General features: G+C 45.0%; 1 protein-coding gene across 1 annotated transcript; it reads left to right on the forward strand.

Annotated features, from left to right (window-relative positions):
• Nucleotides 1-14,612: 14,612 nt before the first annotated feature.
• Nucleotides 14,613-16,548, forward strand: LOC139060317 (uncharacterized). Its single transcript, XM_070539421.1, has 3 exons — nt 14,613-14,752; nt 14,997-15,773; nt 15,975-16,548. The coding sequence occupies exons 1-3, from the start codon at nt 14,613-14,615 to the stop codon at nt 16,546-16,548; spliced, it is 1,491 nt and encodes a 496-aa protein (XP_070395522.1).
• The last annotated feature ends 11,157 nt before the right edge of the window (nt 16,549-27,705 follow it).

Raw genomic sequence — 27,705 nt, forward strand, 5'->3', positions numbered from 1 at the left:
CAAGAAGGGTCGTATAAGTTAAAAATTATTTGCAGCTGTGAGGTTCTTAAGCAGTTATGTTCCACATGCTCTCTCTTTTCTCCAGCTGTGGTGTTCATCCAGGGCATATTGTGCAGGTTGTGTGTGGTTGCTATTTGACGCTATCGCTCAGAAAACATGAAGCTGTTCAGAATAAGTGCAGGAGATTAGTGCCGCGGCGTGCCGAGAGTAGTGATTACAATTTTAATCGCGCTCATTTAGCGAAAAGCGACGCTGAGGTAACATTTCTCCGTATTAAAGGATCTCCGAGTTTAATAATTTTTGTTTTAAATTAGTGTTGTGTTAAAGGTTTGAACGTGATATTTCATACGCACCTTTGCATGCACGAAAGGAAACGCAATTGCCAGTATCATCAAGCCCACAAAAGGACCCATGGATGCAGACAGTACCATGATAACGATCTGCAGCATAGCCAGCGAGCGCCCAAGTTACCATCTGTAGAAATACTTGGTAGAGGCAGTTTACTGTAGTTGAGTGGCCCATGATCAAACAAGTCATTGAGTATGCTGGAATACCGATAACTTAGGAAAAATATTGTGGAGTCTCAAGCTTGAATTGATTTTTTTAGGTTTAACACACACAGACACACACGAATATACGCAAATGTGCATGTTCTAGTCCAGCAATTTTAGCAGAAACACTCTGGAGGCAGAATGCTAGCGCACCACGGGAATTAAAGCTAGTATGCTTAAACGTGATGTGAACACAGCCGAGTCTTAAGCCTAGCTCTCACAAACCCAGGAAATGGTCACACAATGGTTATCTTCTCGACAACTATTAATTCCACACTCTCACAAGACAAACCAAAGTGTTAAACTTCGCGAAATAAAATTATACTAACAGCGAATAGAAATTTAGGACATTTTCCCATCGTACTTGAAATAGTTGTGTCAAAGCACGGCGTAGCAGTGTGCCCACTTTGTTATGCACACGTGTCTTAGTAGCTAGCGCCTTTCAAGCAGTATAAAAGTGCAACAAAATTAGTTTTGAAATCGGGCTGTGCAAATGGACCAATCAACTTTTGAGTGATGACATCGCGGCTGCTACAATGCTGCTTGAATTAGTAAATTACTGAGGATGTTTTAGGAAAGCAACGTCGCTTACAAAACCCTCGGCACATGTTAAATAAATAGTGAGTGTTCCATCATTGCTGATGAGAAAGTAAATCGAGAATTACGTTAAGATTACTTTCACAAAGCGGGATGGTAGGTCGCGGTCACAAAAGCGCCCAAATTCAGAGCCAGCGCTTCAGGACAGCAACGCACACCTAACTCACAAAGATAACTTTAGAAGAAAGACAATTTCTCCTTGAGTGCTAAATTACCGAGAACTGATACTAGCCCGTCAAAGCTGCATACATTTCTTTGGAGGCACTGCACACCTTATTAAAAATTATGAATGTGGTAGGGCGAAAATTTAGGCTATTTATTATGACTCATCGTAATACGTAGAAACGAAATGTCGTTTTTAGTCCAGTCTGCCATGGTATGGTATGGTAAAACTTTATTGAGGTCCTGCAGATAGTGAGTCATCAGGAAGCGGAACGCTCCCACGTAGAAACCGGAAGGCCAAGGCTGTACAGCCCAGAGTTGGTCAGCCAGAGCAGGGCTGCGGAGAACTGCCTCCGATCCTGCTGACCGCTTATCGATGATAGAGCGTGACCGGGTACATGTGTTTTAACGTGGCCATTTCTTCGCAATCGCGGCTAGTGCCATCGTTGTAAGGATCCGGACAGATGGTACGTATCCAATCTGCTATGTCGCGTTTTCTTTCAACAAAAAATTTAATCACTGGCTCAAAGCACAGGCTGCAGTTCATTATAGGCTGCAGGCGTAACATAGCAGAAAAACGTATTCCTCCATAATTGCTGACGAAACGCGGCATGTCACACATGCCGCCAAGCAACGTAGTGGATTCGGTAAAGCTGTCATGCGCGGCAAGACTCTGCAGACTGATTTGCAATAGGCCCGCATTGTGAAAGCAGGGGAATTTTATTTCACTCATAGCTTAATGCACACACATACAACGTGTCCCAGCTGTCATGCAGCACTGCGAGGCATTTCTTTAGAGGAACCCGCACGGGTTTCCTTTGTAGCAATGGATACGATGTCTACAATGTCTACGATGGGTAGATGTCTCATTTTCCCTTTGCTAATTACTTGTTTCCACTTTGTGGGTTTCCGCATAGATATTAGGTCAAATTCTTGCCTTTGCTTCGCGTTGATAAGTTCGACTTCACCCTGCTATCTGCTGGTCGCCTGGTTAGCTCAGATGGTACAACAGCTGCCCCGGAAAGGTGGTGGTCCCGGTTTTCGAATACTGGACCAAGACCAATTTTTCTTCAACTGCGAGGCTTTTCTTTAGAGCAACCTGTACGAGTTTCCTTTGTAGCGATTGCTACGATTGGGTGGATGTCTCATTTTCGCTTTGCTAATTACTTCTCTCCACTTTGTGGTTTGCGCAGAACTATTACGTCAAAACAGGCAAGTGCTACGTAGCTGGTCCCAACCGAGGTAATGTTTGCTGTGGCTCAGAGATACCCAGAGCTATTGCAATCCACACAATTAACTAATTGGTGTCAATTAATTAAACAGCTTCTCAAACATTATAATTAAATGAAAATTGTAAACGAGAAAAATGCAGTAACATCATGAAAAACTCCCGACACAGCTTTCTGTTGTTCAATACGTGCTACATAAAAATATTCTTCCGATGGTGAAAGAGCAGCTACTTAATCTGTAGATGGCAGATAATTAAGGGGTGTTATGAGTTTAGGAAATTTGCAGGTTAGGAAGGGATCAGTTGGCGCATGAAAAGGTTAATCAGAGATCGCTGGGAGATGTCCTTATTCTGCAATATACATAAACAGGCTGCTGGTGACAACGATGATGATGTTGGCAACGACGTTTTCACCAGAGGTGTTTGTAATCTGACATCTTCCAGGAACTCGGCGACGTGACCGCACGCGCCTTTGGCATCGGCGCTTTTGCATCGGTGGCTGATAAACCGGCCGCCAACAACAAAAACGAGTGACAGAGCCAAAGAAACAGTGCTTTGCTAGTGCCGGCGAAGAGCCATGAGACCGTGAGTGATCACGGCTCTTCATGGATCAGTGATGATGCGTTTATTATCTACCGAAACGACAAGCGGGGGGTGCCCAGCGAGCCAACAGACTTGCCTCTCAGGGGCGCTATAAAGAGTCGCATTATAAACTAGCGATTTCAAGAAACGAAATCGAAATACTGCAAAGCACGCATCCAGTTGCAGCAGCGCACGGATGGCGTTCACTGTGTCACTCCTTCCTCAGTGAGTTGCCCAACTTTCCAGGTCCAATCGAACGGGCGCAGTATTTCACTTCCCACTGCGTTTGCGACGCGCTACTGTTCTGGAGGAAGCTTGCACGTTCAGATGACGTCCTAGTCACCACTGTGACTTGCTAGCGCGGGCGAAGAACAATTAGACTGCGAACGATGATTTCAAACAAAAACTGACTTTTTATTATCAACCGAGAAGGGAGAGAGGGGGGGGCGCAGTGCGGCCACAGACTTGCCTGTCAGGTGCACAACATGGTGCTACAGAGTGACAATATAAACTAGCCATTTAAAGAAACGAAATCGAAACACTACAATGCACGCAGCCAGTTATAGCGTCGCGCGAGTGGCGTTCACAACAAAATATATCGGCTTTTAAAATATGAAACAAAAGAACGCGTTATAAAAAGACGAATGATTTGGTTAGCGAGTTATGTTTTTATTTATTTGTTTATTTCAATACCTTAAAGGCCCTAGTAGGCATTAGATAGGGGCGGCGGGAATGGGCTTCCAGGTGAACACATACACAAAATTTATAAATAATACAAATCGAAGACAAGAAGAAGAACAAAACTAGAAAAAAGAAGCAGCAAGTTGATTTGAACGAAGGCGTTCAGATTAGCATAGTTAAAGAAAAGTCAACCAAATACACTGAAGACGAGTATAGTACATTTTGTTAGATATTCATTAAAACACTGATCATAAGTACAAAGCGTAGACAGCCTACAATCATAAGTACAAAGTACTTAGATCATCAGTAGAAAGCGTACAATCGTACAAAGACTATATAAAAGGAAGGCAGGCAGATACAGGTTAGCAATGTCTTGCATTTTGTAAATAGCCCAGGAGCGCTGAGTGAAATACTGAAGGCTCTGATATCTCGGCGATGTAGGATGGCAGGGAGTTACATTCGCTTATGCGCAATGCTAAAGGCGAATTTTGGTACATTTTCGTCGAGGCGAAAATGGGCGATACTTTGTGCGCACGATCGAGACGGGTTGAAATATGAGTGGCTGGAAAAATGTGCGATTGGGCGAACGCTGTTTTGCAATGATAAATAATTAAAAAAACGATAGCCGAGTATGTCGCCTGCGCATGGCATGCGTAGCTACATTAGGTTCTGCTTTCAGTGTTGAAACGCTGATGAAACCTGAATAGGATGATGTGACAAACCACGCGGCCTTGTTCTGCACCATTTCGAACATGTTAGTAAGACCTGCCAGGTGAGGATGCCACATGATAGAAGCATATTCTTGAAAGGGCCGAATCAACGAATTGAAAGCGTGCAGTCTTCTATCTTTATTAGCAACATGTAAGCGTGGTTTAAGGAGGCCGAGCTTCTTGAAAGCCTTATTAGTAATATGCTCGAGGTGAGCAGCCCAGCTTAAATCAGAAGTATCACGCCCAGATGCTTAAATGACGTGAATTGTTCAATTACTGTATAATTTATTTTATAAGTTTGAGCATGCACAAGAAATGTTAGTAAATTTTAAGTGCTCCGATAGCAGGACAGCAGGATATGCAGGATAGGCGACGAGGGTGTAAAGAGAGAATACGGCACCAACCTGGTGCAAATCTCAGCCTGCTCCACTCCTTAAAGAGACACATCATCACCCGGTTCAAGCTCTGGTACTGTTCTGAAACATCTTGGTTTTCTTTATGTTCACAGCAAGCGGCCTTTCAAGCTGTACCGACCATTCCGTAACATTGAGCGAGAGCTAATAATCACAAAGAGCGGAATTTCCCGATGCTGTCTTCCTAACCTGCAATCCCGCCCCCATATCTTCAGCAACTGAATTATATTTCACAGTCATTTCGTTATGCTCGCTTCTGGCTTTCTGACTTATTATGGTTGTCTGCTTCGTCGCGCCAACTTCAGAGTTGACAGTTTTGATTCAAGGGTAAAAAGAACGTGAAGAATCAAAAGAAATGCTTACCCTTGTGATAGATCCCAAATAGACACACGCACAGCTGCAGAGCGTCATCGTCGCACCTAGAAGGAATGCTGAAAGTAAAAGACACGACACAATTTTTTTGTAACCTCGTAATAACTTTCACCTTTTGCATAGGCTGTACACCAGACCCATAAATAAATGTTACAGAAAGTCATCGTCGTTAGATTCATGAAACATTTCAACATTTATAACACAGGTAATAAAAAATAACATCCGAGCTATCAGAACTTCTTGCAGTAGCACTTCAAAAATTTTATGCAAAATGTTGAGTGGAAAGTAAGACTTACTTGTACTGCGCGTGACCCATTTGAAATGAAGATTTACGCTACGAAAGCGTGGCGACAGTACATCCACGTAGAGAACGGCAGCCTGGGAGTTGATTATTGAAGATATTGTGCTGAAATTTGAGGGAGCGAAGTTCAACTTTGGCATCACAATAGCAGGCTCAAGACAAAAAAATTATTAGCAGCCCCGAACACGTATTTTTTGGGGCGATAACTGGATATTTGAACGATTTGTTGAAATTTTATGCATGCTATAAATAACGTCTCCAGGAGTTCGGCCGCATGAAGTTAACGCTAGGCACCTCTATTCTCATCCGCAGGGGCATAAGCAGGACAGCGTTTACAGGTGTCTAATCACTTTCTCACCTATACAGAAAAACAATAACTTCCTTGTTTTCCGTAATTTTGCTCTACCCTGTGGTGTAGTTACGAGTATGCTATTAGAAACACTGCGCTTTAACTTCTCTCTGTTCTGTACTCTTTCTTTTCTTCCATAAGAACGTTGGAAATGTTCAGTAGTGTCAAGCTTCGAACTAGCCTGAGTTTATAGATGATCACTTTTTAAGATCGTGTGGTCTGTGATTTATCAAAATAGAATCAACACTATAGCTATTTATGCAGTGCTTTTGGTGAACTTCTGGAATACAATGCCTTTGAACAAATTCTAGCCAGACGTAGCCTAGTGTATAAGAATTGTAGCTGCACACAATCATATCGCTAGCAAGTTGAGCAATGGAGCCTGAGACCGACGCACGCATGGGATAGCTGAAGGAAACATCGTTGATTCCATCTATTCACTTTTGATTCTATCCTTTTCTGCACGCTACTGCGCAAAAGTTAAAGACAGTTATTCATTGTTTCGCCACGCATACCTTGTGGCGGCGCTTACGATGGCAGCGACAAAAAGTCCACTCAATCCTGAAACCTTTGTGAGGTAGCGGCCCACGTAATGTGGAAGGATCTGAAGAAGAAAGGATGCAATTTCCACTAGTCCAGCCATCAATAGCTTTGATGTATATGTAGGGTTGCGCGACAATGGGAGGCTGTTGTTTCATTTACTCAAGCTTTATTTTTTTTAATGTAAGCGACCTGAATTGCACTGAAATTAGCTATGTAGTGGTAAATGCATAATATTTGCACGACAGGTTGCATGAAGAAGTTGAAGAAGTTGCATTACATGAAGACCCTACCCCCGCCCCTCCCGCTCCTCTTTCTTTGCTTGCGGGAATATTTTCTTGCGAGAAACATTTTACCACCTTATGCAATGAGCCACGTGGGAGACCTAAGGCTCCGTCGGTGAAAGCTCTGAAGGGCTATAAATAAAGTTGTTACCAACCAATGCAATGTCGGAACAATTATCAGACTCCACAACGACTTTATAGTGAGTCATGCAGAGCTGCAGCATAATATGCAAGCTTTAAGCGAATTTTGAATTCCTAACTCGCCCAATGTTGCAGTGAAGAAGAATTGCACTGTGTGGCGCCTAGTTTCTGGATGGGAATAACAATTCAGTTCTTACAAACTAGCCAAACAAGCAGCTTTTTCTATTTATGTACGTTGCAATGCGCACTGAAGGCAAAAATTTTCAAGTATTTTTCTGTGTGTGACGCAGGTACTTACTAGCATCGTTTATTCTATAATTGCCTACATACTGACCGGTATTCTTTTGAAGACTTTTTTATGTCTACATAAAATTAACCGCAAAACTGACTGACCACTTCATCTTTTAGCACTTGTCAAGCTGGCTTAGCGACTATACTAGGCGGGTGGCATTCAAATCAGTTGCGAACTGTAAAAGACGTTTACACTCTTTGGAGCTTATCTTCTTGCCGAACAATATACCGCGTATGTTGGAAAAGTAATCTCAATGAGTCCATTAAAAAAATATTAAGGAAATCAGTGCAGCACATTGAAAATTTCAAAATAGGCTCCTCCTGCGTCCATACATTGCTTCAAGCGAGATTTCAAGGTATCCAAGGCGTCACAGTTGGCCGCCTCCAGAATGTCCTTTAGAGCTTTGGTGCAAGCCTCTTTGACTTTGTCTACTGTCCTGAAATAATGCCATTTCATAGTAGTTTTCAAGCACAGAAACACAAAGAAATCCGGGGGCCCCATCAGGAGTGCACGGAGGCTGGGGAGCCGTTGGCACACTTGAAATGGCCTGGAAGCGGGTCACGAGGAAGGCGGTGTGAGCTGACGCACTGTAATGATGAAGTTTCCAATTGCCATCGATGTCAGGAAGGGCGCGATGAACCCTTAATTTGAGTCTCTTCAGAACTTTCACGTGAAATTTGGCATTGTCGGCTGTACCACGTGGCACAAACTCATGGTGGATAAGTCACCTGATGTCAAGTACAGTCAGCATGGTCTTGACCTTCGACTTGCTCATTTTCGCCTGCTTGAGAAAAAGAGACACCGAGCTGTACCACTCGGGCCTTTGCCTTTCTGTTTCGGGATCGTATTGAAACAGCCGAGACTCGCCACCATTGACATTGTCAAAAAAGTGGGGCTCACTTTCGCAAAAGTCCCAAAGTTCATCGCATGTTTAAGCTCGGCGCAAGTTTGGTCGTTCGTTAATACCTTGGGCACAATCTTCACGCACTCCTTTCGTATCTGCAAATTATTAGTAAAAATATCGCGAACAGTACATTTTGAAATGTTTACTGCCTGTGCCACTGAATGTAAACTTAAACGACAGTCTGAGTTCAAAAGATCTCTCACACGCCTCACATTTTCGTCCGTGATGGTCACTGATGGCCTTCCAGCCCGGGCTTCTTCGCTGATCCCTTCACGACCTTCTTAAAAGGCCTTGTGCCACCGGGAGACTTGGCGTGCCAAGCAAGAATTATCACCAAAGGCCGTCTTTATGATATGAAAAGTTTCCACCGCCGACTTGCCTAGTTTCCCAGAAAAGTCTATGCCAATCCTTAGTTCCAACGAGCGCTGCGTTACGGCTTGCAAAAGAAACGAAAACGTGCTCCACGGAAAATCCTGTCCTTACTGTCCACATGGTCGCATACGAATGACTGACCGCGCACGCTCAAGCTAACTTTTCTTTCCGCCAATCCCAACCAGTCCAAACGCGCTCCGATATACAGTCGCTTCACAATTTAATCGCTGACATTGCTTTTCAAACAAACCCTGTATGTATCTTTATTGCATTTCATTTCTTGAAAAGCCTACGCTCTCTACTTTCCTGACAAGAATGCTATGCGATGGCGCTAATGCGCATGCCATTCGTGACTTGGAAGTGCCGAGCCCGTCACTTAAAAAAAAAAGGCATGCACAATAAATCACTCTTATTATTTTTGGTACAAGATGAGCCAGAGAAAGTCATCTTTTTTCTTAGACTCTATTTGTCCATAGAGTTCTTGCATTTAGATGCTTCATTAGTTTATCCTTTCTTGTTATCAGTCGCTGTGCTCTAGTGACGTTTTCTATGTATTTTTCTCTGTGCTGCAAAAAGTCACATTAGAAGTAGCATCAACTCAGATGACGAGCTGGATTGCAAAGATATGTTTAGCATTAAATCACACTCATGACAGCAACCGCGTGACTGCGAAGTATGCCAGATATAACCAAAGTATACATACATCATAGTTTGCTTCATCGATAACGAACATACATTAGCCTTTATGAGCCTTCATGAGCCTTCATATGTGAGCCTTCAGTAGAAATTACAGCTCTCATAAAGGCATTGCGAAGTTAAGATGTAGAGGAACTGCACGCGACTACCTTATAAATATCAATAAAGACGCCTCAGCTACCACATTTCTTCACGAAATATCTCTAGTGCCATTCACTGCATGATTAAAGTGTGCGTTCAAAATGTGAGATTTTAGTGGTTTAGGACCGAGAAGTAACGGGAACCTGTAGTTTCCTGATTATATTTCTCTCTTTGCCAGAGCTGAAGACGCCTGAAGACAAATGACAGCAATGGTGACTTGCTCGTTGTCATGACAGTGGGAAAATGACAGCTCTTCTGCACGACGCGGTACGGGCCCTCTGTTGAACGATGAAGTTCGACCCACTGCTTTTTAAATTGAACGTCGAGACTTCAAGGGCTCGCTCGTCAAGATGGAGACACCTACAGCTCCGAAATTCTTCATTATATAGTGATTCATGTAAGAGGTGTTATGTCCTCCCTCTTGACGTAGCAGATTTGCCATTCCAGTAACCTAGGGATAAGCCACACGACAATATCAAAGCTGACGTCCTCGCTTACTTCGGCGCCAGCCTCTTGGTCCCTGGCCAGCCAGCTAAGCCGGGAACTAGCTCAGATTATTCTACTGTTCTATCTTCAGATGCTAAAGTTCCAGCGCTGCTGCCACTTCAACGGCCATGATATACGAGTACGGCGATTACCGCGAGCGACAAAACTTTTGCCTTTTCCACAACTGGATAAATTACAAAGAAATTTTAACTATGCATACATGACACAATCTTTGACACGTCGAACAATTTTTGCAAGGGTCATTGCGCCAGCTCCAATAAACCTTGAATGAATATTCGTCAAAATACTCCATCACATATTATCACGCAAGAGATTAAAGTGAATGTATCGTCAGAACACATTAGCTAGATTTGCTACGCGGGCATTGCAAAAAAAAAGAATACCCTACCGTATTGACAATATTGCTCGCAATGTAGCTTAGCTTTCGGTTGAACAAGACACTTGCCTGATCATGTCTATTGATTGCACCGGAGAGCTTCGGGTCACATCCCCAGAACCACTTTACCAAAGCAAAAGCCAGGGCTAAGTTTAGGACGTAAACAGTGAAAAGCATGAGTGACCCAATGTACAACGTTCTGCGTGGAGAAGAAAAAAAAAGGAGGAGTCTTTTCAGCCGCAATCATACAATATAAAAACATAAGTAATTCCCTCTGGGCTAACAATAGATATGCTGTGGATTAGACCGAGCGCTGTCTATCTCTTCAGGAAAGATTCTGATATAAAGAAGTCTGACGTATTAGTTGTTTATATGAAATTCCAAAGGGACAAACGTGTCTTTGGGCCTGTCTTATAGACCTTAATATGTATGTAATGCTTTTTTCATTGAAAATAAGAACATCTCTGAACAACAATACTTCTGTGACTTTGTGAGCAACAAGCAGATTCATTCATGCGTGCATCTCCCACATCTTGCATCCACGACGATTCTCTACTAATAAGTTAACGGAACAATATTTTAGCACAATAATATTCTTAGCGCCTGTGATGCTACGTTTATTGTGCGTGTGTGTGTGTGTGTGTGTGTGTGTGTGTGTGTGTGTGTGTGTCTGTGTGCGGCGTGTGTATTTGTGTGTGTTTGTGTGTGTGTGGGTGTGTGTGTGTATGTGTGTACGCAGTCGATGGCTCATCTTTGCGTCCTGTTCTACAATGGCCGCGTTTTTCCTTGTGAAACATATCCTGAAAACTAATTTGTGGTTTTTATTGTTCTCGGTAATAAGTATCAGAGGTAACTAGCACGTGAGATTTGTCACCTATTGTAACTGCTACGTTTCTGCTGTCCACTAACGCCAATACTTCTATTGAAACGACATCATGAATTTTAAGCCGGGAGACTAATGTCCTGAAGATTAACATAACAACAACGCAACAGTTTTTGGACAATTCACTTGGTGGAACCCGGCGAAGCCAGCAAGGATTATTGTGCTGCTTTGTTTATGCCCTTTTATATACCAGGCATAAATGCCTTAAAGAGGCCGCCGTGTGAGATTATAATTGCTTTACTCGTAAGGAGTATATGGACGTGAGAGGGTGACACCTTTTTTATTGCTGCTCATATCGTTGGGGTTCTCGGTTACTCCCGATGTCCATCATCTGATTTATCTTTAGTTTTTCATGCAAACTGAAACCCTGCTTGTAAGCGCATCATTCACCTCGCTCAGATCACATTTATGCCCTCGCTAAAACATATTTCTACTGTAAACAGCTCTTTCTTTCCCATCTAACTGATTCTTATTATGAGGCTCATACAACATGGTGGCAGTACAGCACTTAATACAATAGATTATGCACATAAGAGATAAAAGAGAGTCCGCAAGACACGTCAGATAATAAAGCTGTGCTTGAGACAATTCGTTGTTTCCTTGTAGTATATTGCCATATAAGCCACGAGGAAAAAGGAAAAAAAGGAAAGGCGCATGCTACCTTGATTTCCAATAATATATAACACGCTCTCTGGCAATAAGTTATAATTTCACAACAGAGTGCAATCATATTTCATGCCGTCTTCCACGCCTCTATCGTGCTCAACCTAATATGATAGAATATTATTTACCCTTAAGCGCCATATTTTTAAAAGCTATAGCCTAGGCAATGAATTTCAGCGACGTTTAGATTAGAATATCAGTGGAACTTAGCTAACCATTTCTTGAGCAAGCTGTTAAAGCTTTTGGTAACAATCGAATACAGTGGGTATTGCGCAGAATTTCTGACAGTTCGGGAAAAGGTCAATATTTACCTCTTCGCATCGCTGAGGCTACGGGAAGCCATGCACCTTTGAACAGTCACTTGGTCTAAGCCGACTCGGTAAAGAGAAAAAGTCGTGGATGCCAGCAAGGATGACCAGACATTCTCGTTGTGACTAATGTCAAAATCTACACTGAAAAACACAGGAAAATTGAAAAATACGTAATTCTTGGTTAATATTTATTTTCATCAATATACGACTGAGACAACTCCCCAAGAATCTTAAATATCTGCCAAATAGTTACCTTCCAGTCACTATCACTGGCCTTAACACAGGTCATATCAGTGTAGTTGACTGTTAAGGGTGTATTGCTTTCAGCTGATTTCTGTATGTGCATTTATGTGTACACCTATGGTTCTATACAACCACGCATTATGTATTTTAAGGCTTCACCTCGCTTACGTTGCCTGTAACAAGCATGTGATGTCCCCTCGGACATAATCTTTGTTGGCCCGACAGGCTCGATGGTCTGTCATGCTCGGTAGGCAACATTGCTCACCGCACCAATAAACACCGGCTATCGCAACTGCTCAGCGGTTCATCATCGTTCATCACCACCACGCCGTGGAGCGTCTTTCTAATGGAGGGTGCCTCGAGCCCTCCCTCGTTCACGAACAGGGGCTGATCGTGACACTGGCGACGAGTACTTAAGGGTCGCCTCCCCCGCGACTGGCGAAACACCGCCCCCCGCTGCTTCCGCCATACCGCTGTACAGAATGCTCTAGCTGTTCGAGGGAGATGGGTCCGCCTGGCCAATTTACGAGGAGCAAGTCCACGTGTTCTTTCGGGCAAACAACACACCCGAGGCCAAACAACGGGACAATGTGCTGGCCAGCTGTGGGACCCGCGTCTTCGGTCTCCTGCTCGACTTTCTCAAGCCAGCCACGCCGCATGTTCAGACGCTGGGTGAGCTGCTCGCCATACAACGCTCGCATTTCAACCAGCACCACCCACACTAATGGAGCATTTCCGCTTCAAGAACCGGAGCCGCCGGGAAGAAGAGACCGTCGGGCAGTTCGTTGCTGTGGTACGAGGGCTAACGAGTGTCTGCATTTTCGGTAACCAACTGGACTCGCTGCTCCAGGACCGTTTCGTGTGCGGCATCAACAACACCGCCATGCAGACGCGACCCCTATAGCTTCCCAGCACTCGCGCTGAACGACGCCGCGAAGGCAGCGCTGGCCATGCAAGCTGCCGCCAAGGACGCCGGCGAGATTGCCGGTGCGGCTGGCTCACCGTCGGCGGAAGCGGCGGTCAACAAGTAGGCGACAAAGGCCAGTAGCTGCGGTTGCTGTGGGGGTGCCCACTCCCCCTCACAGTGGCAGTTCTCTCAAATACAATGCTTCCAGGGTAGCCGTCGCATGGGTACACGGCAGGGGTATGCAGCAGCAGGCTGGAGTTCTTCCGCGGCCAGGCTCCACCTCATGGCCGAGGACCACAGACTTTGTTCCATCGTCTATGCAGCCGAACATGCTGACCGTCGAAATGTGCGGGCACCCTTGTTTCCATGTAGATGCACACAGGGGCCAGCGTGTCAGTAATGGCTGGGAAACTCATCAGGCGTACCTTCCCTAGCGTGTTCGTCGAGGCTTCGGGCATGATACTGCGCAGCTACTCTGGGCAGCTCTCCCAGGTCCGGGGTCCGGCACAGGTCAGCGTTCGCTTTGGCGACAGGGAGGCAACTTTTCCCCTTTAACCAAGGGGTCATCGCCGACGCTGCTGCGCCGAAACTGGATTCATGCACTCGGCGTTCGTCTGCCGAAGTAACAGGAAGCCAGCCTGTATGTGGTGAATTATGTCCCCAGCCTCCTGACCAAGTTCAAGTCCCTGTACCAACCAGGAGTGGGCACATTCACATGCACGACGGCTGTCATCTATGTACCTGAGGGAGCCCGGCCACGTTTTTTCAAGCATCACCCACTGCCGAGCACCTTGAAGGACGGGGTCATCCAAGAACTGCAACGGTTACAGCGAGAGGGCGTCCTGGTGCCCGTCAAGACGTCTGAATGGGCCGCTCCCATGGTACCAATCCTCAAGCAAGACGGCAGTGCCAGGATCTCTGGGGATTTCAAGGTTACTATCAGCCTGTCGCTACCGTCGAGAATTACGTGTTGCCCCTGATTGAACATCTCTGGTCAGCGTTGTCTGGAGGACAGAATTTACCAAGCTCGATCTTAGAGACGCTTAACAGCAGCTGGTTCTCCAGGATGTCTCCCGGAAGTATGTCACAATATCGAAAACTTTGGGGCTCTTAGAGTACACGCTCTTGCCATTTGGTGTGGCCTCAGCCCCAGCCATATTTCAGAGGGAGATGGACAACCTCTTCAGGGACATCAGGTACTTGGCGGTGTACTTGGACGACGTCCTGTTTACTGGCAGCGACAACGGGGACCAGCTGCAGAATCTGCACAACGTCCTGGCATGACTGCAGGAGGCCGATCTCGAGCTAAAGCTGGAGAAGTGCATTTTCCTGGTCCCCAGTGTTGAGTACTTGAGACATGTCATTTTCCAGGCTGGCCAAGCCCGGCTTCCCGCAAAGTTGATGCTATGCTCAAGGCGCCTAACCCACACAACAAGAAGGAGCTTCAGAGCTACCTCGGCCTCATTAACTTCTACGGGAGTTTCCAGCCAATCTGTCGGAGCATCTACAGCCGGTCCATCTTCTGCTTCCAAATGGTCAGCGATGGGTCTGGAAGCAGGAGCAGGACCGGGTATTCCAGCGCAGGAAGGAGCTAATCTAAGCTAAGCTCCAGTGCTAGTATAGTAGCACTCGATCCTGGATCACTTCGATCCTGCCAAACCTGTCGTCCTGACCGTATATGTGTCGCCGCACGGCGTGGGAGCCGTCCTGGCGCAACGGCACATGTATGGCCAAAAACGCCCTGTGTCCTTTGCTTCTCGTTGGCTTCATGCTGCAGAATAACGCTACAGCCAGCTGGAGACGGAAGGCCTGGCCCTCATGTTCGGTGCCGAACGCTTCCACCAGTATCTGTGGGGCCGGAAGTTCGAGGCGTTCATGGCCCACAAGCCGCTGTTGGGGCTGCTGTGGCCTGACAAGGCCGTTCCCGTGCAGGCCTCACCTCGAGTAGTACGTTGGGCCTTGAAGCTGGCAGATTACATTTACCAGCTAGTTTACCGTCCGAGAAAGAACCTAGGACCTGCTGATGCCCTGAGCCGCCTGACCCTGCCAGAGGTGCTTGATGCTGTTCCAAAACCGCGTGAAGTGTACATGCTGGACTACGCGTACTCGAAGGTACTCTCCAGATCAGCGGTATCACAAGCAACCACCCGGGACCCAGTCCTGCCTCAGGTGGTCAAAACGGTGTGCCGTGGGGAGGAATTGGTTCAGCAGGCCTATAGCCACAATGCCACCGAGATCAGCTGCGAGCAGGGCTGCCTACTGTGTGGTTCCAGTGTGGTGATCCCGCAAAGTCTCCGGTCCAGGGTCCTGCAGGTGCTGCACGCGGGTCATTCTGGCTTCGAAAAGACCAAGATGGTGGCCAGGTCCCATGTTTCTTGTCCTGGCCTGGACCAGGACATCGCTCACATGGCCCAGAGCTTCCAAATCTACCAGGAACATCAGCAGGCCTCACGTCATGTGGAAATCACCACCTGGCCGTTCCCACTTACCCTCGTCCCACCGGCATGTGCATTTTTGGGGCCCTTCAAGGACCATCACTTCCTACTGGTGGTGGACGCTTTTCCGAAGTGGGTGTAGGTTCTAGCTGTCACCACTCCGTCAGCAGGCGCGACCATTGCTGCGCTATGACAGGTCTTCGCCGTCCAGGGGTGGCCGGACGTCATCGTGGCCGACAATGGCCCTGCTTTCGCCAGCACAGAGTACCTGGCCTGGCTGGCGAATAACGGAATACGCCGGATGATGGTTCTGCCGTAGCACCCTGCTTCAAGCCTTGCAGCCGAGCGGGTGGTGCAAACCATCAAGGACAAGCTCAAGAAGAGCCAGACTGGGGATTTTCGGACGCAGATTGACCGGATACTATTCCAATACCGAACTACGCCCCACGATGTCACTGGTCGTGCCTCCTGTGAGCTCCTGTTGGGTCGGATGGCCAACACACCCTTGGACGTCTTGCATCCGGACGTCCAATCCACAGTGCTTCTGAAGCAGCTGAAGCAGAAGCTGGCTGCTGACCGAGGGTGCCGTTCCGGGCCTTTCCCCGAGTCGGGAGCTCCAGTTTTCGCCAGGAACTTCCGTCCTGACCCACCCTGGTCCTCCGGACAGGTGGTGGCTCCTGCCAGCGCCTCATCGCTGCTCGGCCGCATGCCAGATGGGGCCACGTGGCACAGACACGCCGACGATGTTAGGCCTCACCACGGGACCTGGCCAGTACCCTCGTCTGCCACTTCAGAGTTCCTGCCCGCAAGAGGTCTAGAGGCAACACCAGTCGCTTCCAGTGGATCACCGCCCAACGCGGAGGTGGAAAGCGTTGCCAGTGGTGCGGCGCCCATTGGACTGGTGTGAAGTCAGGCATCACTCACAAGGCCGACCACTGCGGACCCTCCCGACGGGGTGAGGCTGGCTCAGGAAGCACCCAGCGTTGCCACACCCGGCCCGTCAACACTGGTGCCCGGGCGGGGTACTCGACCGCGGAGGCCGCCGGACCGTTACTCGCCTAGATAACAGGCACCGTCGACTTGGCTGGAACGAAGGCAGAGCCTCATACTTTGAACTTGGACGTTTCCTTGTTGTTGACAAACAAACTGGGGATAAGGGGGTGTAAGAAGCATGTGACGCCCCCTGGAGCGTAATCTTCGTTGGCCCGCCAGGTTTGGTGGTCTTTCTGGCTCGGTAGGCAACGTTGGTCACCGTACCAATACACCCCGGTGAGCACAACTGCTCGGTGGTCAGTCATCGTTCATCGCTACCACGCTGCAGAGCTTCTGTCTAACGGAGGGTGCCTCGAGCCCTCCCTCATTCACGATCCCGGGCGGATCGGGGCAATATGTATGTGCTGCAATGACAAGCACTTAACTGTTGAAAATTCATCCTGAAAGGCCGTTTCATGCCTTCGGTTCCAACTTTGTGAATGTTCGTTACGAACCAATACGAACTGCAAATTTTGACTTAGTTGTGTTTATTCTGCTGCATTGTTAATATTTTTGTAAGGGAAATTGCCATGTAAGATCCTGTTTTTCTCCTTTTATTTCTGTCATCCTTCTTTCTTTAAAAATAAGAACAAGCGCCTCAGTTTCATTTGAATAACACGCGTTTCTTATTCTGAATTTACTGCCTTGCTGCTACTAAAGTTTCAGACATGAAAATAGAGGTTGTAAAACTAACTAAAGTGCGTACTTCATACATCGCATAGTTCCTGTGCAAGCGTGTATAAGACACCGCCCACCACCCATGGCATAACTCAGCGCACAGCGCAGAAACACTAAGGAGAACAGGCCGACGAGACGGCATGCAACCTCCATGTCTTTCCTCTGGCATCATTCAGAGATGTGTGTTGTCTCCTATGGTTGTTGGCTCTGGGCTTTACGAGTTATACGCACAGTATTATGTTTTACCAATCTAAATATCTACAGTCATGCACTCATGGCAATGTGCGGAATATATACAGAATAATAAGCACTTGCGTTGCCTTTATTAATTCCCTGACACCTATAACAGGTTTTAATATACAATATAAAATTTAAATAAAGGGTTCATAGTAAGGACAAACCTTCCCATGAACCCCAATCAACTGGCCCAACTGATGGGCTATCTGAGCCTATAAAACAATTTATGACAAATAAAATTATGCATACCACAGGAGGGTTATTGCCGTCATTTACTGACCATATAAATTGATAGAAATGCACTTGTAAACATTCGCAACTGTGCAGATGAGACAAGGCGTTATTTAAAAGCGCAGGTGATGATATTTATCTATGTATGCCACCTGATATAGGCTCACCAAGAAGCCAGCATTTCAAATTACGCTCGCCTGCATCTGTAAGAATGTGAAGGACGTCTCCTAACAATATGCATTAGGGGAAATATTCGCACTAATTCGACAATGGTGACTCCAATAAATTATAGGGAAATCATACAATGCTCTAGAATATAAGTACAGTTTCAATGGCACTTACTTGGTTAGGTATCTCTCCACGTCGAGCTCACGGAGCGCTTGTTGAGCGCCAATAGAACTTTTTGAGCCGGCGATGACATTAGCGATGACAATTGTCGGTCCCAGAAGAATGAAGATTAGCTGCATGCAGTCTGTCCAGACAACGCCCCTTAGTCCACCCTTGGGTTAATAGGAGATTTGGGGTGTTATGTTTAGTCATTCAGCAAACAAACGAGTGAGGAAAACCATGCATTTTTTAAATTTTGGATATAATACGTAATGATTTGATATGATCACAACTGCAATCTACATGCGCTCATTTTGCAGATGTTAAATATAAGTGCGTTCTGCTAAAACACGAAATTCTCGCAGCAATTGGATCAGCGAAAAAAAATTGTTAACGCTAAAACGCAACGAACACTGAAAGAAGGTGCAGGAAGCATTGACTTGCAACTAATGTTTACCGAAGAGAAAGAAGAAAAATATAATCCCGGGCACATATTGTAGAATGCCTTGCATGCAAATTAAATAAGAAAAATAAAGTAATGAAGAACTTGCATCAGGTATAAGTTTTGCTAGAAATTGTAAATGTACACGATCTCTTCTTTTTGCAGGAATATTGAGATACTGCTAAGGTGCCTGCACATTTATTTCCCGTCTCTCGACAAGCGATGACAATGTCAGAAAACCATTTCATGGCAGTGAAGCAAGGTTTTCAGAGCGATTAGCACTGACTTACCTCCATTGTGGCACGTTTTCCCTTAAAAAAATGATTAGGCATGAGCATCAAAAACGTGAACGTTACACGTGAAAGGGGAGTGAATTTGCCCTCATGTTGTTGATTTGATTCCACATATTTGACCTTAGTTTCGAATGCTATTTCGGGAAATCACACGTAAGTGTATTTACTACATTTATAGCATAACAATGTAACTTTCTCTCATGCATCCATTTTGAAATATTTTTGATATAAATTATATGTTCGAGAAAATAAGCTCGATAAACATTTTATGGCTAGGACAACGCAAGGAAGTGACATTCAAGACGTACCGAGTCGTCGAAGCTGAAGGTAACAATTGGAACGTTGTATCTCAGTAGAAATAGATTTGTGCACACAATTTTAGCACAGCACGTGTGCGAACTTTTGTACGCAGTGGTGATTTCTATTTATCTAAACGGGATCGGTTATGCATTCGCTCAGCCTCCGCATACTATTTTTCTTTTCACATGCACTGTGCCGTCCACTAGGTTGCTGTAGCAGGCAGGAATGCCTTTTCTGGTTGGCCTCCCTGTTTATCCTTCCTTTCGTCTTTTTCTGTGGCCACGTTGTGTATACTCACCTCGTAAGCTGATTTTGTCGTTTGCTCTTAGCGGTCTTCTAGCGTGCAATTGTTTCTCTGATCGCTAAACGTTTGTCTGAAGTTGTAAGCGTATATTGCAATGCAATTATCGTTCTGGACAAACCCGCTTAATTTATGCTCACTGTATTTCCTGTCATGCGTCCTGGGCTCGAAGCAAAGGCATTTAAGAGCAGCCTTTCTTCCGGCTGTTACCCAACCCCTTGGACGTATCTTCGTTGATTACAACACCGGCCAGCTGATCAAATGCATTTGATCAAGGACTGATGGATTCACTTCGGATGGTTGTAGTAGACCCCAGCCTAATCAAAACTGCGGGCGGTCAGTAACAAACATGCACAAAATAATGTTCGTATATGGCTTAAAGAAGCCCTGAAACGCTTTTATAACTGTTAATACAATGGCCTCACTATTAAATGACGTCGCGTTGCGAATATCCTGCCGAAAAAACGTTTCTACTTCTTCAAGTATAAGCGGAGCTAGATGTAGTCTCGCACCGATGACCGGCTGTCTCTTTTCGGCTACACAGCGTGCTGTAAGCTAGACAGGCGAGGTCGCTTCTTATAAACAAGGGCCATATAGTAGGTCACAGCACAAGTGCTGGCATATAACTGCTGGCATGCTTATGCTGGCATAACCATATATATATATATATATATATATATATATATATATATATATATATATCCGCCGAGATAGAGACCGGTCCAAGACTACCCAGGCAGCCCCACCATACCTGGGAAAGTGGGTAGTTACATTCCATAGAACTGAACCTATAAAATGCGTTGTATACTAGTAACTCATTTAGAATACTCACAAGTGCAGTGTAAAATGTTCCACCGAGTCCAAATAATATATTGCACCACATGAGAGGTATTCCAAAAACTGCAAAGCAATGAATGCAGAGAAAAAGAAATATTAAGGTTCGTATACTAGTATCGCTATCACATTTGTATTGAGATAGTTGCTGAAGAATCCAAAGCCATACCAGATAAGGTGCGCGTATTTTATCGCTTTTTTTTATTCTTGCTGCGCCCCTTTAAAAAAAAGATTATGTTTCACCCAGAATATCACATTGTGCGAATGGGCGGGGAAGGCATACAGCGACTACTTCTAAAGATACGGTAACCTGCACGGCCACAATATTCAGTGTTAGGGATAGAGCTATCGGTTGCTCGTCGCTTTTATTGTTGCGAGTACCGTTTGATTCCTGGACTGGAATATCGATATCCCTCGACCCATGTCTTCGCCACAGAGGTTAATAGGGCTGTGTTTTCCTCATTCTCATGGCTTGCATTTTGCAGTGGACATTTGCAGTGGACATAAAACAGAAACTCTTCACGTAAGGCGAAATCTTAGAAAAAAGCACAAAAAACTTACTATTGCTAAAAAAAATGCGTCATGAGGCACTGGTTCCTTTGTGTTTAGGCGCAAAAATTTCGGACAAGCATTAGCAATCCCAAATGAGATAAAATATTGATTGTAGTGTGTTGCAGCGAAGGCATACTTGTTCTTTTTCAATTACGCATATACATAACGCTCTCGAACAGCAAATTAACAACAGAAATGAGCTGGCTAGAAAGTTTCTTGTTACTGTGTACTAGCAGTGCTGTACGTTTGAAAGTGACTGCAGCCCACACTTCGTAAAATTGCTGCCTTTTCTGCATTTTCGATTCTCCTGCTAAGGCTGCATGGGATAGCATGGGGAGCACCGGAGTCCCGTGTGTGTTGAAATTGAAAAATTGAAATTGAAGTTTATTCAAAATAGGAAAGTACACAGGAAATGTTGTACAGGACATCTGGATCCCTAGCTCAAGGCTAGTTGGGATCCATGCTAGTTATTAATTCACATTCTTAACATCAATACGAAGAAGTATAAGTCATATATACATAAACATTCAATTAGAACACAAGGCAGGGTGCGTCTATTAGCTACGAGAAACCGACAGAAAGGAATTTGTATTTAGTAAATTATACAGTGCAAGTGAAAAGGGTAAACATGTGTATACAATCCAGATGAAAACTATGCAGATAATAGTAATGACTGATAATGGAATTTCACTGAATGTGAAAAACATTTTGCTTGTTTTACTTCTGTTGGTAAGCTGTTCCATAGGAGTGCTCCAGTGTTGCTTAACCTTCGCCTTCCATATACATTATGCATTTTTGGCAAGAGAAAATTTCCCTTAAGAGCGCTGCGTGTATTGCTTCTAGAATGTAAAAAATGTGATACACTCAAAGGACAGTTAGTGGTTATACTGTTATGAGTATGCAATGTAGATTTAAGATTCAGTAATAAATTAAATGGCAGTATATTTAAACTTTGAAAGAGCGGCAATGATTTAGCATTGTAGTCCGAGAAAGTCATAAATCGCAAGGCCCTTTTCTGAAGAAGTATGATAGGTTCAACGTATGAAACGTATGTATTACCCCAAGATGCAATACAGTAGGATAGATGGCTATGGAATATGCTAAAGTAAATTGTTCTCAGAGTGGCAGTGTCGAAGTAATAACGGCATTTATACAGCATAAAACAAGCCTTGCTCAACTTTTTACACAGCAATTCAATGTGAGGCTTCCAATGAAGATGCTCGTCTAGTGTGACACCCAAGTATAGAATTGAACTCACCCGCTCAAGGATATTATGGTTTAGAGAAAGCGAATGACAGTCTTTTAGTGGTGCTTTCCACGAAGAAGTAAAGAGAATATATTTAGTTTTCTTGATATTCAGAGTTAGCTTATTTGACGCGAACCACTGGTTAACACTCCGAAGTTCATTATTAGCCACTTGAAATGTTTTGTTCAAGGAGTCTAGCGCACAAAGTAGAACAGTGTCGTCTGCATACATCACAGCAGAGAAGTTTTCTAAGGTATCAGGAAGATCGTTTACAAATAAAGAAAAAAATATTGGCCCTAGTACTGACCCTTGTGGGACCCCTGTAACAATGTCAGAAACGTCGGATTTGGTATCTGCAATGGAAACTAGTTGTTTTCTGTTATTGAGATAGCTGCGGAAAAATTGAAGAGTTAGACCTCGGAAACCATAGCATTCTAACTTATTTAGCAGTATGTCATGATCCACAGTGTCAAACGCTTTCCTCACGTCTAGAAATATGCCTAGGACACTTTTGTTGTTGTTCAAGTTAGAATTTATGTAGTCAGACAGAGCTAGTACCGCTGTGCTTGTCGATCTTTTAGCTCGAAAACCGTGCTGGCAATAAGATAAAATGGATTCACGTTCAAGAAATGAAGTGATTCGTTGGGCGATAAGTTTTTCAAAGACGGTGTTTAAGCAACTTAAGACGGATATAGGACGGTAGTTTTCTAATAAGTTATGGTCCCCATTTTTGTAAATTGGAATAACCTTAGCGATCTTTAGTAAATCTGGATATGTAGCAGTATAGAAAGAGAGATTGAATATTTTTTCTAATGGCATGCACAGTATATCAATACAATGCTTTAAGGCCACTATGGATATGCCATCGTGACCAGTAGAATGTTTGAATGGCATGCCGTTAACTACAGACACTATCTCCTCCGCTGTAATGTCCACAAAACCAAACGAGTTTGTCGTCCTTTCTGGGTAAGTAATGGCTGAAAGAAGAGGTACGTTATTAGATACTGCTTGGCCAATCGTACAGAAGTACGAGTTAAACGACGAGACTAACGATTCCATAGATATTCCTAAGACTTTCAAGTCTGGCATTGTATATTCTGTAACCGATGGCTTATTACTGAGTTGATAATGCGCCATGTAGCCTTTGAATTACCAGAATTACGGACTATTAAATTTGTGTAATACTCTTTTTTACGAATACGTATAGCGCTAGTTACTAAATTTCGAGCTATACGAAATTTTTGTTCATAATATTTGTTACCCCTATGTGACTTTACTTTATTGTGCCAAAAGTCTTTATCTTTAATTAATTTTAGCAGTCCTTTCGTCATCCAGGGACAGATAGGAGTGCTATAATATCTTTTTTCGAAGGTGCTTGACGATTGCGCTAATGCATCACACAACGCTTTGCTGAAATTGTCAAATTGCTGATTTGAATTTTTCTGCGCATCTATAGTTAAAGAGCAAAGGCATTCACGTAATACTGGATAGTTAACTCGATGAGAAATATGAGAATGGCCCTGAGAATGAGTGGATCGATGAAAAAAGATGGCAGCAGCAGAGTGATCTGTTACAGCCGAATCATAAACATTACACCAGCTTGAATCGGTGTTAAAGTTGCACAATATATGATCGATCAGTGTGGATGTCAGTGAAGTTATACGTGTTGGGGTTTTAATGACGTTATGGAACCCATATGATCTAAGAAGATTAAAATAATCGCTGTCATGTTCCTTTATAGCATCAATATTAAAGTCTCCACATATTATTATTCGTTTATTTAAATTGGATAAATAAACTAATAAATGTTCAAAATGTTGCATGAAAGCTGATTTGTTCTTGTTAGGAGCACGATAAATTACCGCTGCAACGAAGCATTGAGAATTCACAACAAGCATATCAAATTCATTCGCGTATGAGTAAGAGTACTCTTTAACGACTGAGCACGATATAGAAGACTTCACAAATAGTGCGACGCCGCCACCCCTAGTTCCCGTACTTCGAGGAGTGGAGAAGAATGCATATCCGGGTATATGGTACAGTTCGTCTGAACGCAGCCATGTTTCGGAGGTAGCAATAACATCAAACGGGAAATTATGTAATGACAGAAGAGAGCAAAGATTGTCGATATTTCTGAGCAAGCTACGCACATTACAATGAATTAAAGTATAACAGGAGGAACTGTTCAGGAAGTCATTAGCAGACTGAACTATGGTAGCCATGTTAATGCAAAAAACTAACAAATAAGTGATAGGTCGTTATCATTACGAATATTGACAACACGTGCATTCTCAGCCTTTCGGGCGAGAATTTTTCCGTTTGCTACCCAGACAAATTTCCAGTTTGTCTTTTTCTTGGTGATAGCTTTCCCTAATAGTGTTTTCATTTCGGGGCAGAGGTGCTCGTTAATGTACACATTCGCTGAGCCATCGTATCCAAAATCCTGAGGGCTTATCTTTTTCTTTTTGAAACCTTTAATTATGCGTTCACGAATGGAACGAGACATGCACTTAACTACAACATTTGGCCGATCCTTATCTTTACTGGGAACACGATGAATCACGTCAAAGTCTGTTTCACTAACAGAAATGTCATGCTTTTGACAAACAGATGTCAATACTTCGACGAGGTTTTCGTTTCGTTTTAAGGGAAGTCCCTTGATTTCCAAATTTTGTTGTCGTGTATATTGCTTCAGCTCAATTATTTCATAGCGGGTGCTTTCAAGCTTACTTCGTAGTTCATTATTTTCTTTTTTTTTAGCAACGCTTGTTCTTTCTTCATAGCATCAACTGCTGCCTTGAAACTTTCAAAGTGAGAGTTCAAGAAATGAAGGGATTCCCTTATCTGTTGCATCTCATCTCTCAGAGTAGATCCATGCGAGTCAACCTTGCCTGATAGATCAGTAAGCAACTTTGCCAATTCCTTAATTGTAGTCGGTGGCTTGTCCATCATTATCAAAGGCAATTCGCACTTGACAGACAGTCAAAGAAACGCGCTAAAAGATCAGTCACGGAGCGATCCAGGCACTTCTGGTGGGTTATTATGATCCAAGTTGATTTACCTGCACGATTTGAAGAGAACGATTAACGTTTGCCGATGCTTCCAGTTGCCTGGACCGCTCCGTACTGACGATTGTCGCACTTGTTACAGCTCCTTTTATAGCTGATGCGAGGGGGCGTCCATGATTTGACGATCAGAGCGCCATTCCATGACGCAGGCGCAGTCGGTAGCTACCATGGTGGCAATCTTGAAGATGAGGGCTGATATCGTTGATCGGATGAAACAGCTGGTCGTTTTTTGACTGTACAACCAGCAGCGAATTGGCCCCGGAATCTGCACGATTTGAAGAGAACGATTAACGTTTGCCGATGCTTCCAGTTGCCTGGACCGCTCCGTACTGACGATTGTCGCACTTGTTACAGCTCCTTTTATAGCTGATGCGAGGGGGCGTCCATGATTTGACGATCAGAGCGCCATTCCATGACGCAGGCACAGTCGGTAGCTATCATGGTGGCAATCTTGAAGATGAGGGCTGATATCGTTGATCGAAAGCGCTCTGTAGTGTCGACAGCTTCATGGAGAGCGGCTTCGACTTGTCCATCACTGCCACCCGCGCAACAGAGTGATGTGCGCGTAGACCGTGTGACCGATATTCTGTATCTTGCCTAGGTATCTCGTGAGGTCGACTATTGTGATGCTGAAGAGGAGCGGTGAAATGGCTGATCCCTAGGGGCGCCTCTTCTGCTAAGTTCCATTTTCTCTAATTCTAAATTTCCATCCTTGAGGATGGCGCATTGTTTGCTCAAAAAAGACCTGACGAAAGCATAGAAAGACGAGCCTAGGTCGAGTTTGGAGATGGCGTAGAGAACGAACTCATGACGGATGTTATCAAAGGCCTTCTCCAGGTCCAAACCAAGGATGGCTCTCGTGTCCGGAGTGCAGCGTTCCAGGATTTCGATCTTAATAAGCTTCATGGTGTCCTGGGTGTAGAGGCCTGGCCTCAAACCTTTCGTGTTGTGAGGCAAAAGGTCGCTGGTCTCGATATACTTGGCAAATCTGTTTGGATGCCCTGCTCGGCCACCTTCCCTACACATGATGTCAGCGAGACGGGGCGGAGGTTGTACAATCTCGGCGGTTTACCGGGCTTTGGGATGTGTATGGACTTCGCCAACTTCAATTGTTTTGATACAATTCGTTCCTCCCAAATCCAATTTATCTCATGCGTCAGAAACTCGATCGATATGTCCTCTAGGTTTCTGAAAGCCTTGTTAATGGGATCTGCTGACCTACCATTGAAGTCGTGTAGGGCGCGGTGGATTTCACTGGCATTGAAAGGCTCGTCGAGCGCGGAGTTCTGCTTCCCTTTGTATACTGGGTATGCCACCTCTATGGCCACAGTTTTGAGCGGCAGGTACTTCTCAGCTAGCATCTCCAGCACGTCCTCTTCTGAAGACGAATTCTTCGCTTCGTGGAGCGCTTTAGCGAGGACACTTTTCTGGTTTGACTTGGTGCCGGAGTCGTCGAGCAAGTGTTTGAAAGTTTTCACTCACCTCCTGTGCGCATCCGCCCGTTGATTTCATTACAAATTTCGACCCATTGCTGCTTCGACAGAGGTTGGCAGTGCTCGTCGATCTTCTTGTTGATCTCGGCTATCTTTTTCTTAGCCTGCGATTCGAGCATGGAAAACTTTATTATTCCACTGATCTGCGGTACCCGACTTTTACCCTGCACGCAGGTAGGGCGGGAGGACGAAGCAGTCCCCGCGCGTTGAGGACGGTGAGTCTTCACGGCCTCAACGGCCAGGCGGATTGCACGGCGCTGGTCGTCTTCAGCCTCGCTCTGGAGCAACGCCTCCCAGGCTTTTCTACTGTCAATCTTTTCCTTGGCCCCTGGGGAGCTAGGTTATACTCCCATATTACATGGTCTAGCATACCTTCCTCCTTACAAATTTTGCAGAGGGCATCGTTATACTCCCTCATCTGAGTTAAGTAGATCCAATATGGCGATGTGTAATTGTTTTCCTGGAGGCGCTGCCAAATGCTAGGGGTAGTATGGGAAAGCTGACATTATCAGCAGCATCGGAGCTAGTTGCGAAGGCGGAAAGGTTCTTTAGGCTTCGTAGATCATTACAAAGCCTAAAGAAGAATCTTTCCGCCTCCGCAACGAGCTCTGATGCCGCTGATCAGGTCAGCGTTCCCATACTGTCTCTCGCGCTCATGCCACTGCTCGCGCCTTCGTCGTCACCATCTTCTACAGCTGGCTCCGATGCCGCTCATCATGCCAGCGTTGCGGCACTGCCCTTCTCTCTGCGAAGGCGCTGATGGCACGACCCACTGCCAGTCGGTGCGGTGATTTCGGCCTGAAATTATTTGGCTCAATATATCGTTCGCGCCTTCGTTGTCGTCGTCTCGCACAGCTGGCTCCCATTCCGCTCATCGTTTCCAGCGTTTCCATATTACTCTGTACTGCCAGTCGATGCAGAGATTTCGGTCTCAAATTCTTTGTCTCAAATTCCTCGCTCAAATTTTTCGTTAAGAGGAAGCTTTAGCTCGGGCCCAACTCCGACGCGGCCTATTCAAATACATGTGAAA

The sequence above is a fragment of the Dermacentor albipictus genome, chromosome 5, assembly GCF_038994185.2.
Source record: "Dermacentor albipictus isolate Rhodes 1998 colony chromosome 5, USDA_Dalb.pri_finalv2, whole genome shotgun sequence".
Lineage (NCBI taxonomy): Eukaryota > Metazoa > Arthropoda > Arachnida > Ixodida > Ixodidae > Dermacentor > Dermacentor albipictus.